Source organism: Narcine bancroftii, chromosome 3 (genome assembly GCF_036971445.1).
Source record: "Narcine bancroftii isolate sNarBan1 chromosome 3, sNarBan1.hap1, whole genome shotgun sequence".
Taxonomy (NCBI): domain Eukaryota; kingdom Metazoa; phylum Chordata; class Chondrichthyes; order Torpediniformes; family Narcinidae; genus Narcine; species Narcine bancroftii.
The window spans coordinates 93,031,119-93,058,107 of record NC_091471.1 but is presented as its reverse complement, the minus strand read 5'-3'; the positions used below and the strand labels follow the sequence as shown (position 1 = coordinate 93,058,107).

At 39.3% G+C, this 26,989-nt stretch overlaps 1 protein-coding gene across 10 annotated transcripts in view; it reads left to right on the top strand.

The window, feature by feature from the left end:
* The window catches only part of pcm1 (pericentriolar material 1), a 120,283-nt gene that overhangs the window by 79,963 nt on the left and 13,331 nt on the right, over positions 1-26,989 (top strand). For 7 of the 10 annotated variants that reach the window (XR_011353538.1, XM_069924540.1, XM_069924541.1 and 4 more), the window contains 10 exons: positions 5,304-5,656; positions 9,443-9,604; positions 10,873-10,929; positions 11,949-12,121; positions 12,203-12,337; positions 18,122-18,263; positions 18,392-18,514; positions 20,579-20,715; positions 24,515-24,649; positions 25,250-25,450. Coding sequence is in view for 9 of the 10 variants with exons in the window: in XM_069924540.1 (XP_069780641.1) it covers positions 5,304-5,656; positions 9,443-9,604; positions 10,873-10,929; positions 11,949-12,121; positions 12,203-12,337; positions 18,122-18,263; positions 18,392-18,514; positions 20,579-20,715; positions 24,515-24,649; positions 25,250-25,450 (1,618 nt within the window). In the remaining variant the exon portion in view is untranslated. Of the gene's footprint in view, positions 1-5,303; positions 5,657-9,442; positions 9,605-10,872; positions 10,930-11,948; positions 12,122-12,202; positions 12,338-18,121; positions 18,264-18,391; positions 18,515-20,578; positions 20,716-24,514; positions 24,650-25,249; positions 25,451-26,989 lie in introns of those variants that run through there. The other 3 variants (XM_069924543.1, XM_069924538.1, XM_069924542.1) reach the window with 2 other exon arrangements.

Below are 26,989 nucleotides of genomic sequence, written 5' to 3'. Positions count from 1 at the left end.
ATAATAAAAAGATTTATAAGGAACATATACATCAAGCTGCAAGAGAAGGAAAATGATGAAATAAGCTATAAACCCAAACAAAAGTGGGAAAAATATTTAAACATAAAGATAAAAAATGAAATATGGGAAAAGTTATGCTCTGGAACTATGAAGAATATAATAAACACGAGGTTACGCATGATACAATATAAATGGTTACACAGGTTATATATCGTGCCCCAAAAGTTTTTTTTAAAAATGGGAACAACAGTACATGCAATTTGTGCATGTGAGAAAGTGAAAAAGTTTTGGGAAGATCTAAATCAGGTATTAAATATAATCACAAAAAGCAACATACCAAAAAGTCCAGAGATTTTTCTTCTAAGTAATACAAGAAGTAAAGAATTAGGCCTCAAACTGGATGAAGCGCAAAAAAAGATTTATTATGATAGCCTTTGCTGTAGCAAAAAAATGCATAATGTCAACTTGGAAATCAGAAAAGAGCCTGAAAGTACAGCAATGGTACATGGAAATGAATTAATGTATTCCATTGGAAAAAAATAACATAATTTAAAAAATAAAGTCACAGTATTCGAAGAAATTTGGGAACCGTACATGGAACACAACAGAGAGGGCTTGCCTCGGGCCTCCACCCCCTAAAATGATGAAGACGAGATGAACTAACCCAGTGTGTAAAAGCAGATGACACAATTTCCTTGTTTATTTTCATTGTGTGATGACATTGTTTAATGGTTTTATTGTATATGTTGAACATTTGGAGGGGGGTGGGAAGTGGGGGGAGGGAAGGTAGGGCGGAAAAACGGGGAGAAAATGCCACTGAGGGAAATGTTTGTATGTATTTTGATTGATATGGTTCATAGTGTGAAAAATGTTAAAAATTTTAGAAAAGTATTTATGAAGAAGTGTGAAGAGGAATATTTTCAAGGGAGATAAATTCTTGACGAATAAAGGTGTAAAGTTAATCGGGGCAGATAAACATACCCATGGTAAACTGATGTTTCAGTGCTATGAGGAAAGACAAGATAGTCAATTTGTTTTCCTTGGAGCAGAATGACCGAGCAGTGCCTAACTGTTGTGTACAAAGATGAGATGCATAGCATAGCTAGTGAGAAATGTTTCCCTTTAGTAGATAAAAACAGGGAGAATAGATTTAAGGAAAGGGGTGAGAAATTTAGAATGAATTAAAAAAAAAAAAAAAAAAATTTTTAATTCAGAGGGTGGTTAACATCTTTATTGCAATGTCTTGGTGCATTTTATAGGTAGGTTCTCTCTCTCAAAACATCAGTATGTAGAAAAACTCTTAAAACTTCTTGTCATCGGAGACTAAGGGCCAAGTGCTGAGAGAGGATGAATTCAAGTTCATTTTCATTCTGCTGTGCAAGTGCACACCAATGAAACGGCGCTCTCTGATCCTCTGTGCAAAAACATGCAAACATACATACAGTTGTACAAACAAGTGATATATATGCAGTTTATGTATGCCTATACATAAAGAAATCTCGGTGCCCGCCACATTGACCACTGCCAGTGAGCTGATATCGCCTCCAACTGTGCATCTTGGTGCCTCACAGTTCAGTGGGTAGCAACCTCCTTTGAAGAAGACTGCAGAGCCCACCTCACTGACAAAAGACAAAGGAGGAAAAACCCAACATCCAACCCCAACCAACCAATTTTCCCTTGCAACCGCTGCAACCGTGCCTGCCTGTCCCGCATCGGACTTGTCAGTCACCAACGAGCCTGCAGCAGACGTGGACATACCTCTCCATAAATCTTCGTCCACGAAGCCAAGCCAATATAAAAATAAATGTAGCGACTTGGATGGTGAGTGTGAGGAGTTTACCAGTCATTCAGCAGTCTCACTGCCCATGGGAAGAACTAGTTTCTCAGCCTAGTGGTTCTGCCTCTTGATACTCTTGTATCTCTTTCCTGATAGCTGCTTTCAGGTGCATTCTCTGCCAATAATGCGCCTTCAGAAGCGGATTCAGACCTGTGGAATGGTCGTTCAGGTGGCAGCGCTAAAAGCACAGAGCTGGCCACCTGAAAGGGACAGCTGCATGGGAGGAGCCTCAGAGCGCACTCCGGCTCCTGTCCCTTCTGGGCGTCAGAGCTGGGGCAGCCGGCGCAGGATGTCGCCAGCCACTCAACGCTGACGTCCAGCGCCAGCCGCTCCTGCCTTGATGTCCTGCGCCGGGGGGCCGGGTCAGCGGGGAGGGGGGCTATCAGGCACTCGCCAGCTGATTGTCATCTCCTTAGAAGCCACTTTCAGGCACCTAGGGGGACTTCAGTGCTCTGGCGATTATCCCTCTCGGAGGAGGGTTGGAAAATGCACCTCCGAGGCACCTCCTGCTTTTTCAGGTGGCCTCCCGACAACTGCATAGGGCTTTTCATCAGGGTATTTTAGTCACCTGAAAGTGCCTGATGGGAGTAGCTGGAAGATGCTGCATGCTAGATGTTACAGATTATGTTGGTTTTATATTGTAATACACATGATTTTGGGAGATAAATTGGGGCAGATTTTTTAGTGTTTGTCACATACATCCACTTCAAAACAGATCTCATTTGAAATACTGGAGATCAGGCTGGCTCCAAGGGCCTTTCAAAAGCTTTGGAGAGTGCCCAAGAGGCTTCACTAATGGATTGTTGTTTTGAAAAGCAACAGATGAAAGAACTTGGAGGAGTAGGTTTGGAGCCGCTGGCTGTCTTGGAGAGCTGTTTGCTGTTCTAAGAGGGTCATGTAGTTTTTGCATGCAAAGATGGAGTCAAACAGGCTTTTCTCAGAGAGAGAAAAGGAGATCAGTTCTGCAGTTTTACAGTCAGCAGTAACAGCTGGGACTGGAACAGGACAAGCTGGAAAGCTTGTGGAAAAACCCCATTTGTGAGTGTTTAGATCAGCCTAGTCAACCCCCTTGTGGTTCATGCAAGAGGAGAGGACTGACTCCCTAATGTTTCACTTGAAATAAGAGAAACAAAAAGGAACACTGTGGTGACCTGAAAGAAAGGTTATCATCTGGAAAACCCTGATGGGGCAAGTTTCTTTGGCAAGACATTGAAGTGGCTGGTTACAAGGAATCAGTTGAGGATGTCCAGGGAACAACAAATCTCTCTTTGAAAACCGACAAGAGCATTCCTGAGCAGTAACCATTTACCTTTCAAATCTGAAAGCCGGGTGAACTTCGTAAATGTTAAATTCTGTGCACAGTATAAGAATTGCCTGCAACCAATGAACTTGGAGGAATGAAAAGTGAGATTGGACTGAATCAAAAAACTTTTCTAAACTTACACACACATTACATACACGTGCTTAGAATTAGAAGGGGGTTGTTAGGTTAGTTAATAGTAATAACTTAAAGTGTGGTTCTGTTTTCATTTTTAAAGATAATTAAAAGCAACTTTTGTTTAAGTAACCATGTGTCTTGGTGAATATCTATTGATGCTTGGTTTTGGAGTCCTCTGGGCTTGTAAGATGGGCGGCAGGGGTGTTCGATGATTTTGCAAGCCCTCTTCAGTCAACAGTCTTGGTAGATCACCTCGATGGAAGGGATGAAGAACCCAGTGATCCTCGTACCATTCCTGTGGTCCTGATGCTGTACAGCAACCATACCACACTGTGATGCTGCCAGCCAGAATGCTGTCAATAGAGCTCCTGGAGAAAGTTGGCAGGATGGTGGGCAGTAACCTTGCTCGCTTCTGTCTTCTCAGGAATTGCAGTCACTTTGTGCCTTCCTGACAAGTGAAGAGTTGTGTGTTCAGGATAGGTCCCTTCTTAAGTGGACTCCTAGGAACTTAAAGCTTCCTGCTCTCTCCACTACCAAGCTATTGATATGCTGTGGAGGGTGGTTATCTCTGATCCTGAAGACCACAATCATCTCCTTTATCATGCTCACATTGAGATTCTGGTTGTTCTCGCACCATTTCATGAGATTTCACAGCTCTTCTCTGTAGTGTGACTCCTTGTTGTTGCTGATGAGGTCAACTAACTACTGTTGCTTCATCTGCAAACTTGATGACTCTTTTGGAGCTGGTTCTAACATTGCAGTTGTTGGTCAGTAGTGTGAATAGGAGCAGGGTGATGACATAACCCTAAGGTGCTCAGCATTATCATGCTCAATGTTCTGCTCCTAACCTGGATGGATTGTGGCCTTTCAGTAAGGAAGTCCAGAATAGAGTTACAGAGAGGGGTATTAATTCCTGGTGAGGTCATTTTCTCCACCAGCCTCTGGGGAATGATTGTATTAAATGCCAAACTGAATCGCTGAACAGTGTCATTCCCTAGGTGGGTCAGGACAGAGTAGTGGAAAAAGACTTTAGCATCTTCAGTGGAATGATTCTGTCTGTAGGCGAATTCAGATGGGTCCAGTGACAGTGAGAAGTGTGCTTTGATGCGTTACAGCACCAAACAGTTGAAGCATTTCATAATGGTGGAGGCCAGTGACACTCAGTGGTAATCATTGGGACCTGCTACTGTCATAAACATGTATGCGATGGCAGCCATGGACATAGTGGACTTGAAGCCTTGTGCTAACTGGCAATAGGATCGGTAGTAAATGGGGGAAGGGGCTCAATTACCAGTGTGTGTGGTCTTGTGAATTATTTTGTCCTGCTTTATTTGTGGGTTTTGATTTGATAACTTTGAGCCTGTATATGTCTCAAATTTGAACATGCATCTTGTGCATCAGTTAATTCCATAAGCTAAAAGAAACATGATAGGCTGCAGACTCTGATTGTAGTTTTTAAAAATAAACAAAATGCTGGAGGAACTCAGCTGCTCTTTTTAGCATCTATAAGAAGCAAAGATAAGTTGCCAACGTTTCAGGCCGGAGCCCTTCTTCAAGGAAAAATCGGAAAAGATAGAAGCAGGATATATCAGAAAGTCTCAGAATTTGAACAATGGGAGAGGAATCCAGACCAACAAAAGGTGTTAATTGGATATGATAAGGGACTAGGTAGAATTTATCATGACTCTGCAAAAGAAGACAGGGAATGGAGAGACAACAGGGGAAAAAGTTTTTTTTTAATGAATGCCAGAAAAGTTGTATCAGTGCCATCTGGGGTTGGAGGGTGGCCAGTCAGAAGATGAGGTGTTGTTCCTCCAATTTATGGGTGGTCTCAGACTGCCATTGTTTGAATTCTGAGACATCCTGCTTCTGCCTTTTCTGATTTCTTTTTCTTGAAGGACTCAGGCCCGAAATGTCATCAATATATCTTTTTTCTCCTCTCGATGCTGAAAAGATGAGCTGAGTTCCTCCACCTTTTTCGGTGTGTTTATTAGTACCATAAACTAACTGCTCTCCTTTTAATAATAGGAACCAGAAACCAGCTGATGATGGAAGAGAGCAGAGTGGGATGGTATGGTTGAATGATACAAAAGATGGATTGACCCAATCACCCAGACAAGGGCAACTAGCCACTTCTCTGCGACAAATGACTGTAAACAGTCCAAAGCAACAGGCTCCAGAGAAAAATAAGAGAAATTTTGAAGAAGAATCCTTGGAAAGTTTCAGTAGCATGCCAGATCCTGTTGATCCCACAACTGTAACAAAAACATTCAAATCCAGAAAAGCTTGCGCACAGGCCAGTCTTGCTTCAAAAGACAAAACACCAAAACACAAAGATAAAAAGATGTTTAATCAGAAGAATCACCAAGAAATAACTGAAGGTATTATTCTGTTTGTTTGATGCATACAGTGTTGGTTATCAGTGGTAGATTGAAGTCTTTTTTGAATTCTGTTGTAGGAAATCAATGCTTCTTTAGGTTTGGTCTAGTCTTGGCAGAGTCCAATCTTGTATGCATGTTGGAATAGACAAATCACATTTGTACACTTTAGGGTTTAGGAAAGAATTTTTTTTGTCTGTCCTTTTGCATGTGTTCAAATCATAGAAAGTAATTTTTGTGCCTATTTATAATCTCATTTATCTTCTTTGGCTTGGCTTCACCGACGAAGATTTATGGAGGGGTAAATGTCCACGTCAGCTACAGGCTCGTTTGTGGCTGACAAGTCCGATGCGGGACAGGCAGACACGGTTGCAGGGGAAAATTGGTAGGTTGGGGTTGGGTGTTGGGTTTTTCCTCCTTTGTCTTTTGTCAGTGAGGTGGGCTCTGCGGTCTTCTTCAAAGGAGGTTGCTGCCCGCCGAACTGTGAGGCGCCAAGATGCACGGTTTGAGGCGATATCAGCCCACTGGCGGTGGTCAATGTGGCAGACACCAATAGATTTCTTTAGGCAGTCCTTGTACCTCTTCTTTGGTGCACCTCTGTCACGGTGGCCAGTGGAGAGCTCACCATATAAAACGATCTTGGGAAGGCGACGGTCCTCCATTCTGGAGACGTGACCTACCCAGCGCAGTTGGATCTTCAGCAGCGTGGATTCGATGCTGTTGGCCGCTGCCATCTCGAGTATTTCGATGTTAGGGATGAAGTCGCTCCAATGAATGTTGAGGATGGAGCGGAGACAACACTGGTGGAAGCGTTCTAGGAGCCATAGGTGATGCCGGTAGAGGACCCATGATTCGGAGCCAAACAGGAGTGTGGGTATGACAACGGTTCTGTATATGCTAATCTTTATGAGGTTTTTCAGTTGGTTGTTTTTCCAGACTCTTTTGTGTAGTCTTCCAAAGGCGCTATTTGCCTTGGTGAGTCTGTTTTTTTATCTCGTGGTCGATCCTTGCATCCGATGAAATGGTGCTGAACCAAGCCATGAAAGACCTCAACAATGAAGAATTTTGTATCCGGTACCGCACGGATGGCAGTCTCTTCAATCTGAGGCGCCTGCAAGCTCACACCAAGACACAAGAGCAACTTGTCCGTGAACTACTCTTTGCAGACGATGCCGCTTTAGTTGCCCATTCTGAGCCAGCTCTTCAGCGCTTGATGTCCTGTTTTGCGGAAACTGCCAAAATGTTTGGCCTGAAAGTCATCCTGAAGAAAACTGAGGTCCTCCATCACCCAGCTCCCCACCATGACTACCAGCCTCCCCACATCTCCATCGGGCACAAAAATCTCATTTATACTTTGGAATCTTCGACCAACGTGAAATTGATCTAATGCTTCTTTTTGAACAATGTAAATCCAGTAAGCTGGAGCAAAGAAACCTTTTTTATGCTGTTCTTAATCAGTCCAATAAAAAAGTCAAATTCTAGGAAAACAATTTCAACAAAATTATATTTAAATTCCAATGCTTCATTTCAAATGAAGTTACATATTTTGTGACCACCCAGAGAAGAATGTATTGAATGCAATTGAAGAACTAAATTGTTTTTCTGCAAGTAATTTATCTCTGCATTTGACGCATGTTTATTATGCAGTTTGTGGAGGCCTTAATAGTGGAGTTCACTTCAGTTGGTCATTATTTTTTCTGTAATGACAAAGGGAAAAATAACTTCTGGAAAGATGCAACATAGGAACAAGATCTTTAGCCCATTGAATCTACACTGAGAATGAATCACCATTTTATACCATTATTCAGACCCCTTCCCCAGATTTTACTAACTTGCCTATAAACTAGGAGCATATTACAGGAGCCAGTTAACCCACCAACCCATGTCCCTTGGGTGGCCTGTGCTTTCTGGAGCTGCTGCTTACTTCTCCCAGTGAGCACCTCCTTAAAGAGATGGGTTGGTGGGTTAACTGGGTCCTGTAAATTGCTCCTAGTTTATAGGTGAGTTAGTAAAATGGTTACCACTCAGGAAGGTTCTTGTTGGTTTTCAGAGAGAGATTTGTTGCTCATTGGACACCCACAACTGATTCCTTCCGATCAGCCACTTCAGTGTCTTTCCGAAGAAACTTTCCCCATCAGGGTTTTCCAGATGATGACCTCTTTCTTTCAGATCACCACAGAGTTCCTTTTCTGTTTCCCTTATCTCAAGCAGAACATTATACAGTCAGCCATCTCATCTCTTGTATGGACCACAAGGGCTTTGAACATGTTGAACTCAGAACTCACAACCAGTCTTCAAAATGGGGTTTCCAACAAGCTTCCAAAAGCCCTGCAGAAAACCAGCACACTCTCTCTCTCGCTCTCTCTCGCTCTCTCTCGCTCTCTCTCGCTCTCTCTCGCTCTCTCTCGCTCTCTCTCGCTCTCTCTCGCTCTCTCTCGCTCTCTCTCGCTCTCTCTCGCTCTCTCTCGCTCTCTCTCGCTCTCTCTCGCTCTCTCTCTCTCTCTCTCTCTCTCTCTCTCTATGTGACACACTTAGAGAAAAACCTCTTTGACTCTCTCTGCTTGTAAAACCACATGACCTTCCTAAAACAGTACACTCCACCAAAGCAGCTTGCTGACTCCCAAAATCAATTCTCGAGAAATTTTGCCAGTTTCCTGAGTTGGACCCTTCAATTTGCACCTTGTTGTGAAAATCTTCAGCACAGGAGACTATTGTCTTTGTAGACTTGTAGGCACCACCTTATATATAACTTGCAATTTAAAATGAGATCTGTTTTGAAGTGTTTGGATCTGTTTGTAACCTAACTGAAACCCCACAATCTATCTACCAAAAACATATCTATGCATAATATAAAATATAACATAATCTGTCACAAGAACAACCATGGCAGTCCCACCAGCAGTCGAGACCGTACTTTCCAGAGCCACTGCTCACTTCCCCGGGTGAAAAGGCTGACCACGGCGGCCTCCGCCAGCCATGCAGGCTGTGTTTGTTGAACATGCCAATGGTACGATCAATTTGCTTTGAGTGGAGCGCTGGAGCTTGGTGATCAGGCTCCATTCCGAGCCTTTGTTTGAAGCAAATTGAATGAGGTGCGGGGCAGATAGCTGTGAGTGAGTGGCCTGTCGAGTTGAGCAAGCAGTCAATTGCTCCCCGCAACAGTGGGCCATGGCCAGTGACTGGTTTCTCTTCCACCCGCCCTCATGTGCCCGTGGGTCCTGGTCCGTCTGTCATTCAGCATTTTCATGGCGGGGGTGGGGGGGGAAGCGGCATGAGCCTTGGTGTGTGACAGCGGGCCACAAGCAAGCATGGGTGTCTATCTGTCTCAGCCTAACACAGTGAAGAGCTTCAGTGAGCGATGTACTGACAAATTTGGCTTGGGCATTTTGGCCATGCAAGGCAAGAGGGTTTCCATTGAGGTGAGTGAAGGCACAAACAGGCATTATCTACAAGTGGCATTGCAGGAGGAGCCCATTTGCAAACTTGCCTATAAATACACTAAAAAATAATCTTGATTATTCCTTGCTGGGTGGGGGGGGGTGGTGGTTTATATGCCCATTGGTTTTATGTGCCGTCAAATACAGTAACTCTAGGAATTTCCAATCATGAATGTTGACAGCCTTGCGAACTCTACTTTGCAAGATAAAAATTGTACAAATAGCTGAATAATCTTATTTTTTTTTTTAAAATCAAGAGACCTGGATTAATGATTTCTCATTTTACATGCTTAGAGAAAAACTTTTAAACATTTTTTTTGCTTGTATTACTAAACTAGCACTTTTCTATTAGGGTTTGAATCTGCAAGCATTTCCAGTGCTAGTGAATGTTGTAGAGAAAAGGTCTGCCACTCCACGCAGACAGAAGAGTTTTTTAAAACCAGAACATCTGGAACAACCGAAGATGAATTGCAAGGAAAGTCAAAGCGAAAGAAATCATGTGACCTGTCCTCTGGTATGTTGTTATGATAGGACAGCTAGTGTTATTTAATATTTATTTTCTCCACTCATCTATATTTCCCGTATAATCCTTGTGTGAAACATTTTCTTGAACTTGCTATAGAAAGAGCCTTTAGCTAGTGTAAAAAAAAACTCAATTACAAAATGTTATGAAATTTCTTACTCAAAAATGCAGTTTATTTTGTAGTAATTCCATTTTGGTGGTAATAATCCATTATGAATATGATTAGTTTTGTTCAAAGGACTCTCAGTTAAAATTGTCAAGGAGCCCTTTAGTTTGCTCTCTCTCTCTTAGCACAGATCTATAAAACATTTCAATTGAACAGGGAGGTGGTGTTCAACCAACCTGTTAGTATAGCCATATGATTTTAATTTCCCTTTTGTCCTCATTTATTAATAAATCTGAAAATTACACTGTAATTGAGAAATTACCATATGGGAAACTGACTTTAAACTTGCTGTCACCTAATTTAAATAACCCTCAAAGGGAGATTCTGTCTGAAACTTGGTTATTTTCATAAAATTGAGTTGAAAGCTACCAGAGTTTGGATTTCATTTCCTGTTTGTTTTAAGTCAAAAAGAGACGGATATTTAATGGTTGTGTAATATTACTTGATCAGAATATGGGGCTTGAAGACTGTACAATGCAAATGTCTACTTTGTGTTTAAAAATGGAAATCAGGGCAGTTTTAGGGAAGTTTTGTGAACCAAGACATCAAATTTGCAAAAGGCATAATAGATTAAATATTAATATCTGTTGGTTGCTTTTTCTCTCATTCAATAATTTGATATTGAACACCAGATTCTCTCAGTCCTTGGGTATCCCTTCATGTCATTTTGATGACTTTATGCATGTATGGCTAGATTGTTAGCAAATCTGAAGAGAATTATTTAATTCTGCATTTCAACAATGAACTGTAGTTCATCTCACCTCCTTCATGCTAACATGAGAGTTTATCTTAAAAAAAAACTGTTTTGATTTGTATACAGTTAAGAAATCTATATTACCAATGATACACTTAAAAAGTTTCTTAGTGATTGTTTAAAAACTAGAATTTAAAAGTGCTTTCCTGTTGCTGCATAATTTTCAAAATGAACAAAGTCGACCTCTATTTTGTGTGTGCATGTAATGTTTTTGTTTTTGTTTAGGTTTCTTTTTACATTCTCCATACCTCTTTTGCTTTGCAATATTTTTTTTCCCATTAAGTACAGGTATATGGTGTTTAGTGCAAATTACTACCTCTCTGTCCCCCTTTCCCACAGCACATGCTAGGGGAGCTCTGCTCGAATCTAACAGAAATGCATGCAGTGAAGTACCAGGTAATTTGATTTTTAAGCAAGTAACAAGAATATAGCTGCTTTGGGCTGTGGTCTGTTCTGTTTTGTTTTTAGTTAAGCTGCTTTTAATAAGTTTGTTCAATGGAGAAATTCCAGCTCACATGAAAGTACTATGTTCTCTTTGACTAGCTAATCAAATTATTTTTAAAACTTGAGGCTTGATGAAATAGATTTCTAGTTTTGCTGGTGATATTTATTATTAAATTAGCATTGTATAGCATTAATTCTTGATAATACTTGCTATGTTAAAACAACCCTTAATTTGTACTTGAGTTAGGAATGTCACTAACGTAGCCAACGTTTACTGGCGTTCCTTAGTTATCTTGAGAAAGGTGATAATGAACCACCACCTTGAACCTTTGGAGATTGGTGATGGCACTGTGACTTTGCCTTCATGCCGCCAGCTGTTGATTTTTGACCAGGTCACAAAGGTGCAGCAGGACATTTCTCAAATCAGGAGGGAATTTGGCTGTGATGCTATTCCCTGCATCTGTTATCCTTGTTTTTTGGGATATTGAAGGTTTAGCATATGGAAAGATGTGTATAAAAGTCTTCATTAGTTATTTAGTGGATATTTTCAAGAAACTAAATTGTTTAAAGATGGGCACTTTCACCACTAAATATTTACCAAGTATTCCAAATGACTGGATGTTTAAACAACAGGGTATGTTGAATTTTTTTGAGGGGGCACAAATGGCTTTGGTCTTTTTTAATTCATTGGTTGTGCTACCTTGTGAAGAAGGCGAAGTAAAAGTGGCTTGAGAGATTTGCTAAAAGAACAAAAGACTGAAATTTACTGGATACCTAAAGAAAGATTTTTAAATACATAGCACGTCATGCAAAATCTGGCTACCTGATGACTGTGCTCATGAAAAGTCATGAACATGAAAAGAATAAGTGGCTAATGGTTTAACATTTTGAAATTTGATGGAGGAAATTAGCTCATGGGTAATTTTTTAATTTTATTTTTACTGATATTGTGAAATTCTGATTTGTTGCAGAAGCTGGTAGTGACTTTTCACTTTTTGAAGCTCTACGTGATAATATATATTCTGAAGTGGCAACTCTAATTTCCCAGAATGAATCAAGACCCCATTTTCTCATTGAACTTTTCCATGAGCTTCAATTACTTAATACTGATTATCTTCGCCAGCGGGCTCTTTATGTTTTACAGGTATAGCATTTTTTTAATTGAAAGCAATATTAAGATTATAATGCTCCATTCTTTCTTAAAAACTTTTTTTTTCAATTACAGGATATAGTTACACAACATCTTTCAGAGAAGAGCTGTAAAAGGGAAGGGCATACTTTATCACAAAGTTCACATGTATGGATGACCTGCAATTCAGAATTAACTCCTAGTGAAAGCCTGGCAACAAGTGATGATGAGGTTAGTGTTTTATTTTTGATGAACTGAATCAGTTTTACAAAGTTGACAGAGCTAAACAATGTGCCTTGATTTTGGTTTTGAAAAGGTGCATTTTGAATTCCATTCTAGAGTTTAGAAATTCAGTATTGGAGTAAAGAGATCTAAATGGTATACCAATGTGTTTTTTTTTAATTTATCTTGGATACTTGCATTATTTTCATTAAAGTTTCAACATTTTTCCCTGTTGGAGAGGCTGTGCCGCTAACAAAATTCAAAGATGAAAAGTTTAGCACATTAAGATTACTTTATCAAGGAAAATCACTTGCAATTCCTTATTTAAGCAAAAAAAAACAATAATTTTTGCCACCTCCTAATCTGGAGCTTCAAATATCAGAAATTAAAATTCAGAATTAAAAAGAATAATGGGGACACTCACTGCATGTATAATTGGTGTCTGAGAGCACTAAAGGCTTTTCTACCATTTCATTTTCTGTGGAACTAGGTTTTCCTTTGCTGTTATGGAAATAAGAGCCAATGGCTCGCTTCTTACTTAATGTTTGGCCATGGGCGCCAGCGGTGTCCTGGGGTCCATAGGCCTCTTCCTGTTAGCTGCATGCGTGAAGGCTGGCACCGTTTACAGAGTAGAAAGGAGCGTGGGAACGCATGTATGGTTGGCTTGGCCCCGGTGGCTGTGAGTGGTTGGAGCCAGAGCCAGCTCATTCTTCATTGTGCATGCGTGGGAGTTTACTCACATTGAAGAGGAGGTTTGCTAACCCATGTTGCCAGTTGGACAATCCAAGGAGGTTGAGTTAGGCATAGGTAATTTGTGTTGACCGTTATATGGATGTTAGACCTTTACATGTTATTAATCGGTATTTATGTGGAACGTTACTTTCTTCTACAGTTGTTTTTTTTTTTGCTTTTGATAGTGAACGATACTACAGATGTTAGCCCTTTGTGTTAATAAAGACTATTTAAGAAAATTCATTTGGACTGTATAAGAGTATAAGATTTGTTAATATTTTATTTTGTTGTCATGTACCTATGTAAACAAACGATTCACTTTGCCTTCAAGCGACTATTCTATTGGTTGAAGTTGCTACAATTAGTCAACAGAAATTTTTTTACTGGAACATAGGGAAACTTAATTGTATTGAAAGCAATACAGCAACCATCTTAGAAATGTGGAGTTGCTTTGCAGTTTGTAATCCATATCCTTCGGCCTGAATAGTGACCAGATAAAGAGTTAACATGTTGGTAAATCCATTTCTTGCAAATTACTGATATAAATTACAGATGCTGTGGTGGAGTTTTGCTTGCTGATAACAGTACAGTTTGCTTGTGTTTCTGTGCTGGGAACACGGCATCAAGATGGATACGGGTGAACTAACCGCTGCTGCTTTAGGAGTATGCCCTAAGTCTCAACGTATCGAACCCTGGAAGAGGGAAGATCTTATGAAAGAACTGCGCCAATGAGGGCTAGATACAACAGGTGACAAAAGTGCTCTCAACGCTCAACTGAAACTGGCGATTGAAGAAGAGGCAGCTTTGGTTGATGAGAGTAAAAACTCCATAAAAGCACTGCAGGTGGCATCAGCTGATTCTGTAATCAGTGTTATGGAAATGGCTAAAGATGTGTTTCAAAATGTTGGTGATGAGGATGAAAGGGAAGAGGATATATGACGAATTTGAAAAGGAGTCGGATAGAAGGTGACATCTGAAATAGAGGATGATATACCACCAGGTGATAATGCGTCAAATACTGGTAGCAGGAGAAGCAAGAGGAGTTCGAGAGCAAACTCCAGTATTTCAAGTACTGCGTCCACGCATGTAAAAGTTCGGGCTGAAATGGCCACTCTTGAAGCAGAACAAAATGGCTTCAGGATAAATATGCCTCAGAAGAACTAGAGGAAGAACAGTTAAGGAAGAAAGAGGAGCAGCTCAGGAAGCAAAAGGAGCAATTGGAACGGAGGAAAAAAAATAGTTGTTAATAAGTCCAAGTCGAAGTTACGTGAAGGCTCAGAGGTATCTGGTGCTTGAAGTAAATTATCTAAACCATCTTGGAGTCTCACTTAGATGAAGAATAACAGAAAAAAAAAATATTTAATACAAAGAAGAGCCGGTGTTACAGTTATGAAACATATATGTACCCGAACAAGCCAGGTTAAGGCAAGATGGTGCCAAATCTCAAACTCCAATGATGACCCCAGTAGACAGAGAGATGAGTGGATTTCAATCTATCCAGCCTGAATTCTATTCACTTCTGTCAGGTAATAAAAATCAGGGTGAACAAGGACATGTGACGTTTTCAGCTATAGTACCAGCTTTTAGCCACGGTGAGCAAGACAATATATTGTCATGGCAAAAAAAAATGAAACTACTGCTTTATTAATGCAGCAACAAGGTCTCTATTCCTTATCCAAGAAGGAGATTCCATTTTTTGACAGAGATTCACTTCAATATTAAGCATTCATGAAATCTTTTGAATATAATATCAAAAGTAAGAATAAAAATGCCAGAGATCATCATTATTACCTACCTCGAACAGTACACTGTCGAAGAAATAATGTGAAGATTGTTGGGTTGATCTGTGTTTATATTAAAAAAAATACTTTCTTATTGGCCACTTTCAATGGACTTTTAAATTGATGAGCCTTCTGAACAGCCACCCTTAAAATTGTCTCATCCTATACAATTTTTTCAAAAATGGATTCCAGAAGTTTTAGGACCTGAAAATTTTCCAAACAGAATTGAACTAGACAGAGCACATAGGGCTAATAGAAAGAAGCCATTACCTGGACAGGCTCTGTTCTGATCGGACATCTGCATTATCAGGATAAAGAGACAATTTTATGAGGGGCTGTTTAGAAGGCTCGTCAATTTCAAAGTCCATTGATAGTGGCCGATAAAGTGTTTTTTTATGCAGATTTGCTTATGGTGATTGTGAAAAGAAGAAAGGAATTTAACCCAGCTAAATCAATATTGTGCAAGAAAGGATGCAAGTTTTCTTTTTGAAATCCTGCTACACTTAGTGTTTTTGGAAGATGACCAGGATTTTTTTTTTGTTTGTAAATGATATGGAAGCTTTGGAATTTGTTAATTCTCTTCCAAGTAATAAAAGGGTTTAACAAGTCGATATGCAAACAGCAGTTATTCAACAAATTGAAAAGATGCAAGCTGGAGAGAGGATTGACACAACAAGAAATGGATGACCTTGATGAAGAACAAGTCAATAGAGAGCTTGAAGTGGCTACCTATACCTAAAGATGAACTGCTTATTTTTGAAATTTATATCATGACTATTCTCTCTGGGGGTGGCGGGGAAGGGTGGGGAGAGTGGTGGAGGAGGTTTTTTTTTCTTTCTTTTTCCTTCCCTCGCTATTACGAGAGCTACTTCCTGCACAATAGAGGGAGATAGTACAGTTTTTTTTCTGACCGTATTTTTTTGAAAAGTAGGTTAATGGTTAATAGTAAGGTATTAAACTTTGCAAGCTGTAATATAAATGGGCTTAATAATCCAATTAAAAGAGGGTATTAGCTTATTTGAAGAAAATTAAAGTTGATACAAGGTGATCAATAAATTTATTTCTGTAATGTATAATGTACTTCAAAGGAAAGCCGCCAAAATAGAGGTGCATAAATTGAGATTAAGATAAGAAGTAGATTTAAATAGACAAATAAATGAGAAAAACTGAATGCAACTATGTAAGAATATTATGACAAAAATCATAAATGTAAGCTGCAGGTTAGTTCAATATAATTTTTTGCATCAATTATATTTGACTCCAAGAAAATTAAATAGATTAAATCCTGCAGTGTCAGATTTATGTTAATGTCATAAAGTCAGATATTTTTGGTTGGAGGTCAGTAATTTTTAAAAAAATGGATTACAGGGGTTAAATTCCCACAAGATCTGATGTTATTTTTATTGAGTAATATTAAGGTTATAAGACCTAAATTGAAGTTTGAATTTGTGCAAATTGCTTTAGTTTCTTGGAAATGCATAGCAATATCATGAAAGTCAGGTACAGATTTAGGTATGGAAGATGGCATGCAGAAATTCATGGTTGTATACCATTAGAGAATTTTAAGTATAGTTTACAAAATAAACATCACTTGTTTTGGAAAATTTGCTCCCATATTTACAATATTTAGGTTTGTACGTTTGATAAACTCTCTTGTTAACCTCCAATGTTAGAATTAATGTTATAAATGCTTTATTCTCTTGGCATTCTGCAGTCCTTCTTTCTTCAATCTTTTTTTCTTATTTTTCTTTTTTAGTGGCTTTGGGGGGAGGGGTGGGAGCGGAGTGGAGTTTTTTTCTTTTTTTATATATACCACATGTATAACCTGAAAAAATTTTGAATTTAATAAGATGTAATTAATATTGTGGTTTAAAATTTATAAATAAAATATTGTTTAAAAAAACCAATAAAAGAAAGAAAGGGTTTCTGAGTACTTGAGTATCTGTTTAAATGGGAGGAGAAAGATGCTTTAGGACAGGGATGATGGGGGAAAAACATTAATTGAATGCTCCTAATTTCAGTATTTTACTAAATTACTTTCCAGCTATATATGAAGAGCTTTTGGAATCAGATAAAGGGGCTTCAAAGCTGGTGACTGGAAACTCCTGATGTCTCTGGACTTCATGCAGGGTCCTAATGTGAAACATTGTCTATTCCTCTGCTTCCACAGATGCTGCTTGACCCATTGAGATCCTCTAGCAATTTCTTTTTTTGATCTAGATTCCAGCATCTGCAGTTGCTCGAGTCTCCCTAAACATTAACCTCTGACTGGTTGAGTGTTTCCAGTATTTTCTGTTTTTCAGATTTCAACATCCAGATCTAGTTCTTGATATTATGCTCTTGAATTCTATTTGTTCCTTGGATTACAGCAGTGAATCAGGATTTATTGTCGTGAACCAGTGATGAAATTCGATGTTTAGCAGCAGCGTTATAGTGTAAACCTTCATATTATAACCATCTTACAACATTACTATAAATAAAAAAAATATAAAAATAATAGTGCACAAAAAGTAAGGCAGTATCTTGGTTCATTGATTATTCAAGAATCTGATGGCAGCATGGAGGAAGCTGTCCTTGTGCCAGTGCTTGCTCGTCTTTAGGCTCCTATACTTTATCTAAGAACTGGAGATGCACGTATTTTGATAGGCAATGACTGATTCAGGATAATCAACGTGGCTTTGCGTGTGGTAGATCGTGTTTAACAATCTTAGTTTCATTATCAGGAAAGGCAGGAAATGTGGTCTACATGCGGATGGGACCTTGTCAAAGCCCTTAAAGTTCAAGGTTGGTCAAGGTGGTTTCAGTTGCTTGGCATTCAGGATGAGATAGTCAATTTGATTAGATATTGCATGACCTGGGCGGTGGGGGTCTTAAAAAGTAGAGGCTGCTTTTTTAAGACCCGACTTGATGGAGTGAAGATGTCGCAGGCTGAGTTAACAACCCTCAGGAATTTATTCTTGGCCTGAGAGTTGGCACCTCCATACCAGGCAGTGATTCAACCAGCCAGAATACTCTCTACAGTACACCTGTAGAAGTTTTCGACATACCGAATCTCTTCAGACACCTCACAAAGTATTGCGGGTGGCGAGCCGCCTTTGTGATTGCATAGCAGTGTCTCAAACAATGAGATAACTGAACTGTTTGAACCGCTTTGAGGGCAGAAATACCAGCCAGAACATTGAGATAAATTATTCTGATCTCAGTTTGTATATACATAGTTTCAGTTATTACCTAATACTTAGAGTTGAGATCTCTTTCATTTCTTTTTCAAATTTTGTAGGAGACATGTGATAAGACTGCTGAGCAACAAACTTTGATCAAGATTCAGCAGGATGAAAATGCAGAGTACATAGAATCTTTGGATAATGCCAGTTCATTATCTTCTTCCTCTCATTTTGAACCATTTGCCAGTGATGATCTAGGTAATCTTCTTTTCTGCCTCTATAAATTCACCTCTATCCAGATGTGTGTTTCTATTATTATAAATTAATATAATTAATTTTAATATAAGCAGCAGAAGAAAAAATTCACTGGCTTTTTATTCATGCAGGTAATACTGTTATCCACTTCGACAAAGCCCTGTCCAGGATGAAAGAGTATGAATGCTTGAATTTTGAAGTTGAAAATGACCAAATTACAGATGTCTGCGCCAATGCCATCAAATGTGTTCACGGTAATCTAAAAAGAAACATATAATCAGTATCCAATAGGGGAAAAACTGATCAGTTTTACAATACAGAAACAGGCCCTTTGGCCTAACTTTTCCATGCCAACCAAGCTGCCTACCTAAGCTCGTCCAATTTCCTTGCAAATGGCCCATATCCCTTCAAGCTTTTCATTTTTGTGTACCTGTCTTTTAAATGTTGCACAATTACATCTACTAGTTTTTCTGACAGCTTGTTCCACGTACCCACTCCCACCACCTGGAAAATGGTGCCCCTTGGGTCCCTTTAAATCTTTCCCCTCTCACCTTAATTCTACCCCCTTCTCTGGGGGAAGAACCTTTACTATTTACCATGTTTATGCCCCTCAATAGGTTGAGTCTTGTTCTGACCCAAAACATTAAATGTCCATTTCTTTCCATAGATACTACCTGACCACTCGAGTCCTTCCAGTTCCCCTTTGATTTCACTATCTGCGGTTCTTGTTTTTCTAGAATGATACATGTTCAGATGTGTGGCACCATGAGTGAGGGTCACACATGATTGTGGAACTGGTTGAGAGAGAGTAGTTAATCACATGATCTGTCACAAAGTGATGTGAATGGAAGATTGATGAAAAAAAATAAGAGAAAGAAAGTAAAAGTACAAATATGAATAGGACTGACTATTTTCCAAAGAAATATTAGAGTTTGGCATATCACTGTCTAGAAACCTTTTGTGGTATCTCCTTGAATTCTGGAAGTTTAATGATTGTCTTACAAAAATGCTTTCTCAATGTACTTCGCAAATGACCTCAACCAGCCATTGACTGCAAATCAAAAATAGCATTGCTTGATGTTGGTGTGGCTTTGAACCATAATTTACATCTTTTCCAGCTCTCTGTAGGTAATTATCTGCACAGCATTTTTAATTGCCATGTGCTTGAATTTTGATTGTAAAGCTGGATTAGACTAGTTGTCCTAGAAATTACTGATGACCCCTGAATCTGAAGTGTGGCTGTTTGGGTAACAGAAATTTGCACAAAAAATTTGTCTGGAGAACAAGTAGATAAATACAATTTATTTTCTCAACTTTTGTTTCATCACATGCAATGGAAAATCAGAACAGTGAAATGGATTTTGCTCTGGTCAAGATTTATATTTTAAGTTTTGCAAACTTAAAGTTCAAAGTGAGCAGAATGATTGTTGAAGAGATGCTTTAAAGGGAAAGAGGAAATTAGAAAGGATTTGGAAGCAAAGATTGCTGGAAACACAGTTGCCAATAGTTGGGCAATTAAGATCGAATACATGCTGGAGACTAGAAATGGAAAAGTACAGAGTCCAATGGGTGCCTTTGGGCTGTGGACTGAAATGAGAAAGCAATATGAATGTTTGGATATAAATTTTATAAGTGAACTATGGATGAATTGGGAGTCTGTGTCAATTAAGCACAAGTTTGATTAGTTTGTAAAGCATCGTGCATGTAAGGATCTGTGAATCAAGTTTGTGAAGAATAAACTTTGCTACTGTGAATCTGTTGGACTGACCATTTCAGAAGCAGGTGAGCTGAGGTCAGGTGGAGAAAGGTGACATGAATAAAAACAGATATGGTAAAAAAATTCAACCAGTCGGGCAGCATCTGTAGAAAGAAACTGGTCAACGTTTTAGGTTCCCACTACTCCCTCAGAATTTGTTTTCCATTTAGCAACATTCAGATCATTATTTTCACATTGCATAGTGATTTGAACAGATGGATATTGGAAGCCTAACTTTGGGTGCTGGAGTATACCAAAATTGCTCATGGTCTCATTCATCCAGTCCTAATTTTGAAGAAACTTCTGTTCATCATCAATACTGGTTCAATCAGTGTTGGTTATCAGTGAGCCTATCTGACAATTTAAAAGCCATGTGTGGGTGAGGGTAAAGTGGTGAGATGTACAAACTGTTTGCCGAGTTTTATATCTGCATGAATATGGCATCGGGGTGACATTTAGAATCAGAAAAAAATTTGTACAGTTGAATTCTGAAAATCTTTTAATTTGTATTGTAGGGTTTTTTTGTAATTATAGACCCAAGCCTTTTTTTTCCATTATTCAGATGGATATGTGGCTGGAAGTAGTTGTGTGATGGATGATATCACTGATATTTCTAATGTTAATTGCCCTCACAAAGACACTCAACAACTGGACAAGCAAATAAAGGCCATCATGACAGAAGTAATCCCATTTTTGAAGGTGCGATGCAGGTGTTGTCAACAGTGAAACATAATACAGGTACACGATCCTTTATCCGGACATCTAAAATCTGGAAATCTCCAAAATCTGGCAATTGGGGAGAGAGGCAGCAGCGCGAGTCCGGCGGCCAAGAGACCAGCAGCATGAGTTGAGTGGCCAAGAGACCAGCAGCGTGAGTTGGGTGGCCAAGAGACCAGCAGCACGAGTTGGGCGACCGAGAAACCGGCAGCACAAGTAGGGCAGCCGAGGAGGGGGGGAGACAGACAGTGCAAGTCGGGCGGGCGAGTGGGTTGGGGGAGACGGCAGGGTGACTGGAAGGGGGTGGGGGTGGACACAGCAGCACAATTCGGGTGGGCTTAAATCTGGCTTTCTGAAATCCAGAAAAATCCAAAATTCGGAACACACTATCCCCCAAGGATTCCGGATAAAGGATCGTGTACCTGTAGTTTATTTGTAACAGAACATCAACTTCTATTTTTAATTGACTTTTTATGAATTGAGATTATAAATACCATCCCTAATGTTGCCTTTTTAAAGAATATAATTATACATGTGATATTTATAATTGACATAGCATTAATTTTATGCAAGCACAATTCTGTACTTGCATTAGTTCATTCATTTAACCTTTGTGCATTATCAAGGCAATATCCAAATGGAGAGACCATTTTACAATTACACCAAGAATTGTGCAAATAAAGGCTGACCACAGACAGACAATTTGTTTATTTTGATTGCTTTCTGTGCTAAACTATTAGTTTACTGCTTTGAGAGAAGGATGTCCAAAACCCTCCCAGAAATAACAAAGTAAAGTTATTCCCAAGTGAATAATTTTAGATTTTCCCACATTATATTCCAGCTTTAATTTTCTTGCCTTGCTTAATATGTCTATTTCTATTTCTAGGTGCTGATACTCCTAGCTTAACTTCCATCTAGACTTGAATACCAGTCCTCTCATTTATGTGTTGATATTTAAGGAAGTATGTCGCTAATGCCTCAGTAGTAATCATGGACATCACCCAGAAGCAGGCTGCCAGCTAGAAAATTACCATTTAATTCCTACTCCCAGTTTTCCAACATTTAATTAAACTTCTGGCCGTGATAATATAGAGATCTATTGGAGAGTTTTTCAGCACCTTATTTATTGCCTTTTGCAAATCCAAATGTAGTACATTTACAAGGATTCTATGTTTTCCTGTTCTAGTTCTCAAATAAAAAATAGAATGGCATTCATTTTTCATCGAACCATGTTGACCTTGCCTGATCAGTGTTACTGTGCTGAGTTCATTGATTTGTAGCTCCCCATTTTTCTTTTTTTTTCCCCCCAAAACAAGAACCATTTATTTTTTTCTGTCTTTTACTGGGGAGCAAGAGAATTTTTGAAGGTTGTTACCACTGCATCTTCAACTTCTTAACCAGCACTCTGGAACTTCAGAATGAGGTTAAAAGTATGCAGTGCCTCGATTACAATCTTGGTTCCCACTAGTTCTATCACTTTTTTGTAATATTTAAATTCATAGCCATTTCTTCCTTCTCCATTTTGATTTCTACAGCTTCTGACGCCAGGAAATCTATGTTTACTTAAACAATGCTTTCTTTTTAAGTATTTTTTAAAACCTAGTCTATTTTGTTCAACTTTCAATCTTTTGCTAGTTTATATAACTATGTTTGTTCTATGCTGGTTTTTATTTGGCCACATCATGAAACTTGCTTTAATTTCAGCAACAAAAAAAAATTATTCAATTTTATTTGGAATGTCATGCATATATGCTGGGAACTAGTTTCCTTGAAACAGTTCTCTTACCATATAACCATACAATAATTACAGCACAGAAACAGGCCAATTTGCCCCTTCTAGTCCATTCTCCCGCCTAGTTCCATTGATCCGCACCCAGCCCATAACCTTTCATACCTCTCTCGACCATATTTCCTTAAATATTAAAATGGAGCCCAGATCTACCACTTTAGCCAGAAGCACAATCCACACACCCACCACCCTCTGAGTGAAGAAATTCCCCAATTCCCCCTCATATTTCCCCTAAACTTTTCCCCTTCAATCTCAATCCATGTCCTCTTGTTTGAATTTCCCCCACTCTCAATGGAAAAAAGCCTATCCACATTTACTCTATCAGTCCCCCTCATAATTTTAATTAACTCTATCAAATCACCCCTCAATCTATTATGCTCCAGGGAATAAAGACTTTGCCTGTTTAACCTTTCCCTCTAACTCAAACCCTGAAACCCAGGCAACATTCTTGTAAATCTTCTCTGTACACTCTCTGTTTTGTTGCTATCCTTTCTATAATTTAACAACCAAAACTGCACCCAATATTCCAAATTTGGCCTTGCATCTTCCAACCCTTATACAACTTCAATCTGACATACCAACTCCTGTACTCCATACTCTGATTTATGAAGGCCAACAAACCAAAAGCTTTCTTCATCACCCTGTCTACATGTGGCTCCACTTTCTGGGAATTATGTACCAGAATTTCTAAATCCCTTTGTTCTACTGCACTCCTTAATTGTCCACTATTTAACGTGTATAACCTTTGCTGATTAGTCCTACCAAAATTTAGCACCTCATACTTATCAGTATTAAACTCCATCTGCTGTCTTTCAGCCCACTTTTCTTACTAGCCTATATCCCTCTTCACCACCAATCTTAGTATCATCTGCAAGCTTACTAATCCAATTTACCACCCTATCATCTCAATCATTAATATAAATGACAAACCACAATGGACCCAGTACCGATCCCTGAGGCACTTGACTAGTCGCCGGCCTCCAATTTGGCATCTCCTTCCCTATAAATAGCATTCACGTTCTCTTTCAGAATTTGACAGTTAATTGCATTCTGCAATTCACAGATCAATATTAAACTAATTGCATCAGAAAATTGACTTGTTGGAGATTGCTAATACTATAAACAATGCCAACAAGTTTGCCACCCATCACAGTCCACACTTTATCTCTTAACATCACTATTCAGAGGCACCTTTGTGATTTTGCTGTGTTCTTTTGCCTTGAATCTCATTGTTTCCCCAGAACCTTTGGATCATGGATTTTACAGCACAGAAACAGACCCTTCAGCCCATTTTGTCCATAATGACAGGTTGTCTACTTAAGCTAGTGCTATTTGATGTGTGTGGTCCATATCCTCTATTCATATCTTACCTTGTACCCAGCCTAATGCTTTGAAAAATAGCAGTTGTACTCTCCATAACTTCCTCTGACAGCTCATTCCACTCTCCATGTGAAAATATATGCCCTCAGATACCAGTTTTAAATCTTTCCCCTCTCACCTTAAACCTTTGAGTTCTAGTTTTAGATTCCCCTACTCTATGACTGTTCACCTTATTTATGTCCATTATAGTTTTATAAACCACTGTTGTTCCCTTGTAGCTTTCTATGTTCCAGGAAAAAATATCCTAACCTCTCCAGACTCTCCTTGTAACTAGAATCTGTCAGTCCCAGAACCTCTCATGAATCTTTTCTGCACCCTTTCCAGGTTAATGGTATCCTTCCAATAGTTGGGTGACTAGAACTGTGCTCATACTCTGTGTGGTGTCACCAATGTTTTGTATCATTGTCACATGATGTCCCAGCTCCTGTATTAATGCCCTAACTGAAAAAGAGAAATGTGCCAAATGATTTTGTCAGCCAATATTTACACTTGCAAAGGACACACTGCCCATACCTCTAGGTCTCTCTGTCCACAACACTCTGCACAGCCCAACCATTTACTCTAATTATCAACCATCCTATACATGTTCTACTTCTGGTTGATTCTTTTCAGGAACACATGGATGATGTGTGCTCCCCACAATTGCTAACTACTATTGGATGCACAGTGTTAGCACTAACACAGCAGAATGATGAAAGTAAAGAATTTGTCAAGTTCTTTCACAAACAGCTTGGTGCTATACTTCAGGTTTGTATTCTATTGAATGTTTATTTCTTGATGTCCTAGTATGTTAATTGGATGTTTGGATGAGGTGAGAGTATTTTGGGTGCTGAATCTTGTAAACCAGAGTGTGAGATGAGGAAGTGACGTGGCTAAAGTATGGATTTAAATAGAAGCAAAATGTTCCAGGTTAGACTATTTTTATAAAAGGTGGGGAAATTGTGAAAGAATAGTAAATATCAGTGTCCATAAAGACAATATTATTGCATAAGGAAGGCAGAATTTCAGTAAAGTTGATCAGAACCTGTTTGGATTAAGAAATGTTTATGCCTATAGGTGCAAACCTTGTGTTAGAAAAAATATACTATCTACTACGTGATATGATGGTCCTACTGTCCACTGTTACCCTATAAAAGCAACAACATCATAGTGTTGCTCTATCATTACACTCTAAGATTTTATATTTTGGTTATCAATATATTAATGATATAATGGAATATGGAACAATGACAGATATATTTGCTTGAGAATACAGATTGACAAGGTTCATTGAAATATTTGATGAGCTGCATTATCTCATTCCTGTGCATCTGTTTTGTAAATGAAGTTTTGATTTTGTCCACATAGGATTCTCTGGCAAAATTTGCTGGTAGAAAACTCAAGAAATGTGGAGAGGATTTGCTGGTAGAGATTTCAGAGATCCTGTTCAATGAGCTTTCATTCTTTAGACTCATGCAAGACCTGGATAACAGCAGTGTAGCAGCAAAGAAAAGGTGCCAAAGAAGACTGAAAGAAGTGGCATCATTTAAACATTGTTATATAACAGAGGTGTGGTAATATGTTTATTTTACAAATAATAGCTTGTTTACAAGTGTGAATTTCATTAACAGTTTGGATTACCTTCAAAACATTTTTTGTGGACCAGAATGTGGTGTAACAACTGTTGTCTCACCCCTCCAAGTTCCTGGTGACTGCATGTTCTCCATATGCACAGGTGGGTTTTCACCAAGTGCATCCCAACATATTGATGAATTAATTGGCTACTATAAATTATGTAAGTGGCAGAAGAATCGAAGGCGAGTTCATGAACATGTAAAAAAAAAAGTTGCATGGCTGGTGGAAATGCTTTTTTTCTGAGCTGGCATGGATCCAGTGTGTTGTGTCACAATGAGCAAGGAAGAAATTCCACAATGTTTGAAGATGTATGTTAGAAATAATGCTATCTGCAAATTTGCTGATGACATCGTGGTTGTCGGCAGAATCATAAAGTGGGAGATAGATCAGCTCGTTGAGTGGTGTCACACTAATTACCTTGCACTCAACATAAGCAAAACCAAGTAGATGATTGTGGACTTCAGGAGGAAGTAAGGAGAACCTAAAACAGTCCTCATTGGGGGTTCAGTAGTGGAGAGGGTCATGAACTTCAAATTCCTGGGTGGCAACATCTCCAAGGTTCTGTCCAGTAACCTTCACGAAGAAGGCATGCCAGCGGCTATACTTTGTGAGGTGTTTGAGGAGATTCAGTTGGTCAGTGAAAATTTAGAAAACTTCTACAGGTGCACCATGGAGAGCATTCGGGCTGGTTGTATCACTGGCTGATACAGAGATGTCAACACAAGAAAAAAAATCCAAAGGGTCTTCACTCCATCAAGGACATCTACAAGAGGCGATGTTTTAGAAAGCAGCCTCTATTCTCAAGGATCCCCACCACCCAGGCCATACCCTCTTCACTCTGCTACCATCAGGAAAGGGTACACGAACCTGAAGACAAACGCTTCTTCCCTGGTGCCATGAGATTTGTGAATAATCAGTGAACCAAAGACACTGCCCTACTTTGACTTTTAAAAAACATAGAAGGTAGGAGCAGGAGTAGGTCATTCGGCCCTTCGAGCCTGCTCCGCCATTCAACAAGATCATGGCTGATCTTAAAGTTCAGTACCCTGTCCCCGCCTTCTCTCTGTAACCTTCAATACCCTTATACTGAAGAAATATATCTAATTCCCTCTTAAATAGATTTAATGATCCTGCCTCTACTGCCCTCTGTGGCAATGAATTCCACAGATTCACCACCCTCTGGGTAAAGAAATTCCTCCTCATCTCGGTCCTAAATGGTTTGCCTATTATCCTCAAACCATGACCCCGGGTTCTTGATTTTCCCATCATTGGAAACATCCCATCTGCATCCATTCTGTCCAGTCCTGCCAGAATTTTATATGTCTCTATGAGATCCCCTCTCAATCTTCTAAACTCCAGCGAGTACAATCCCAATTTGCGCAATCTTTCCTCATAAGTCATTCCTGCCATTCCAGGCATCAGCCTGGTAAATCGCCTCTGGACTCCCTCCATGGCAAGAACATCCTTCCTTAG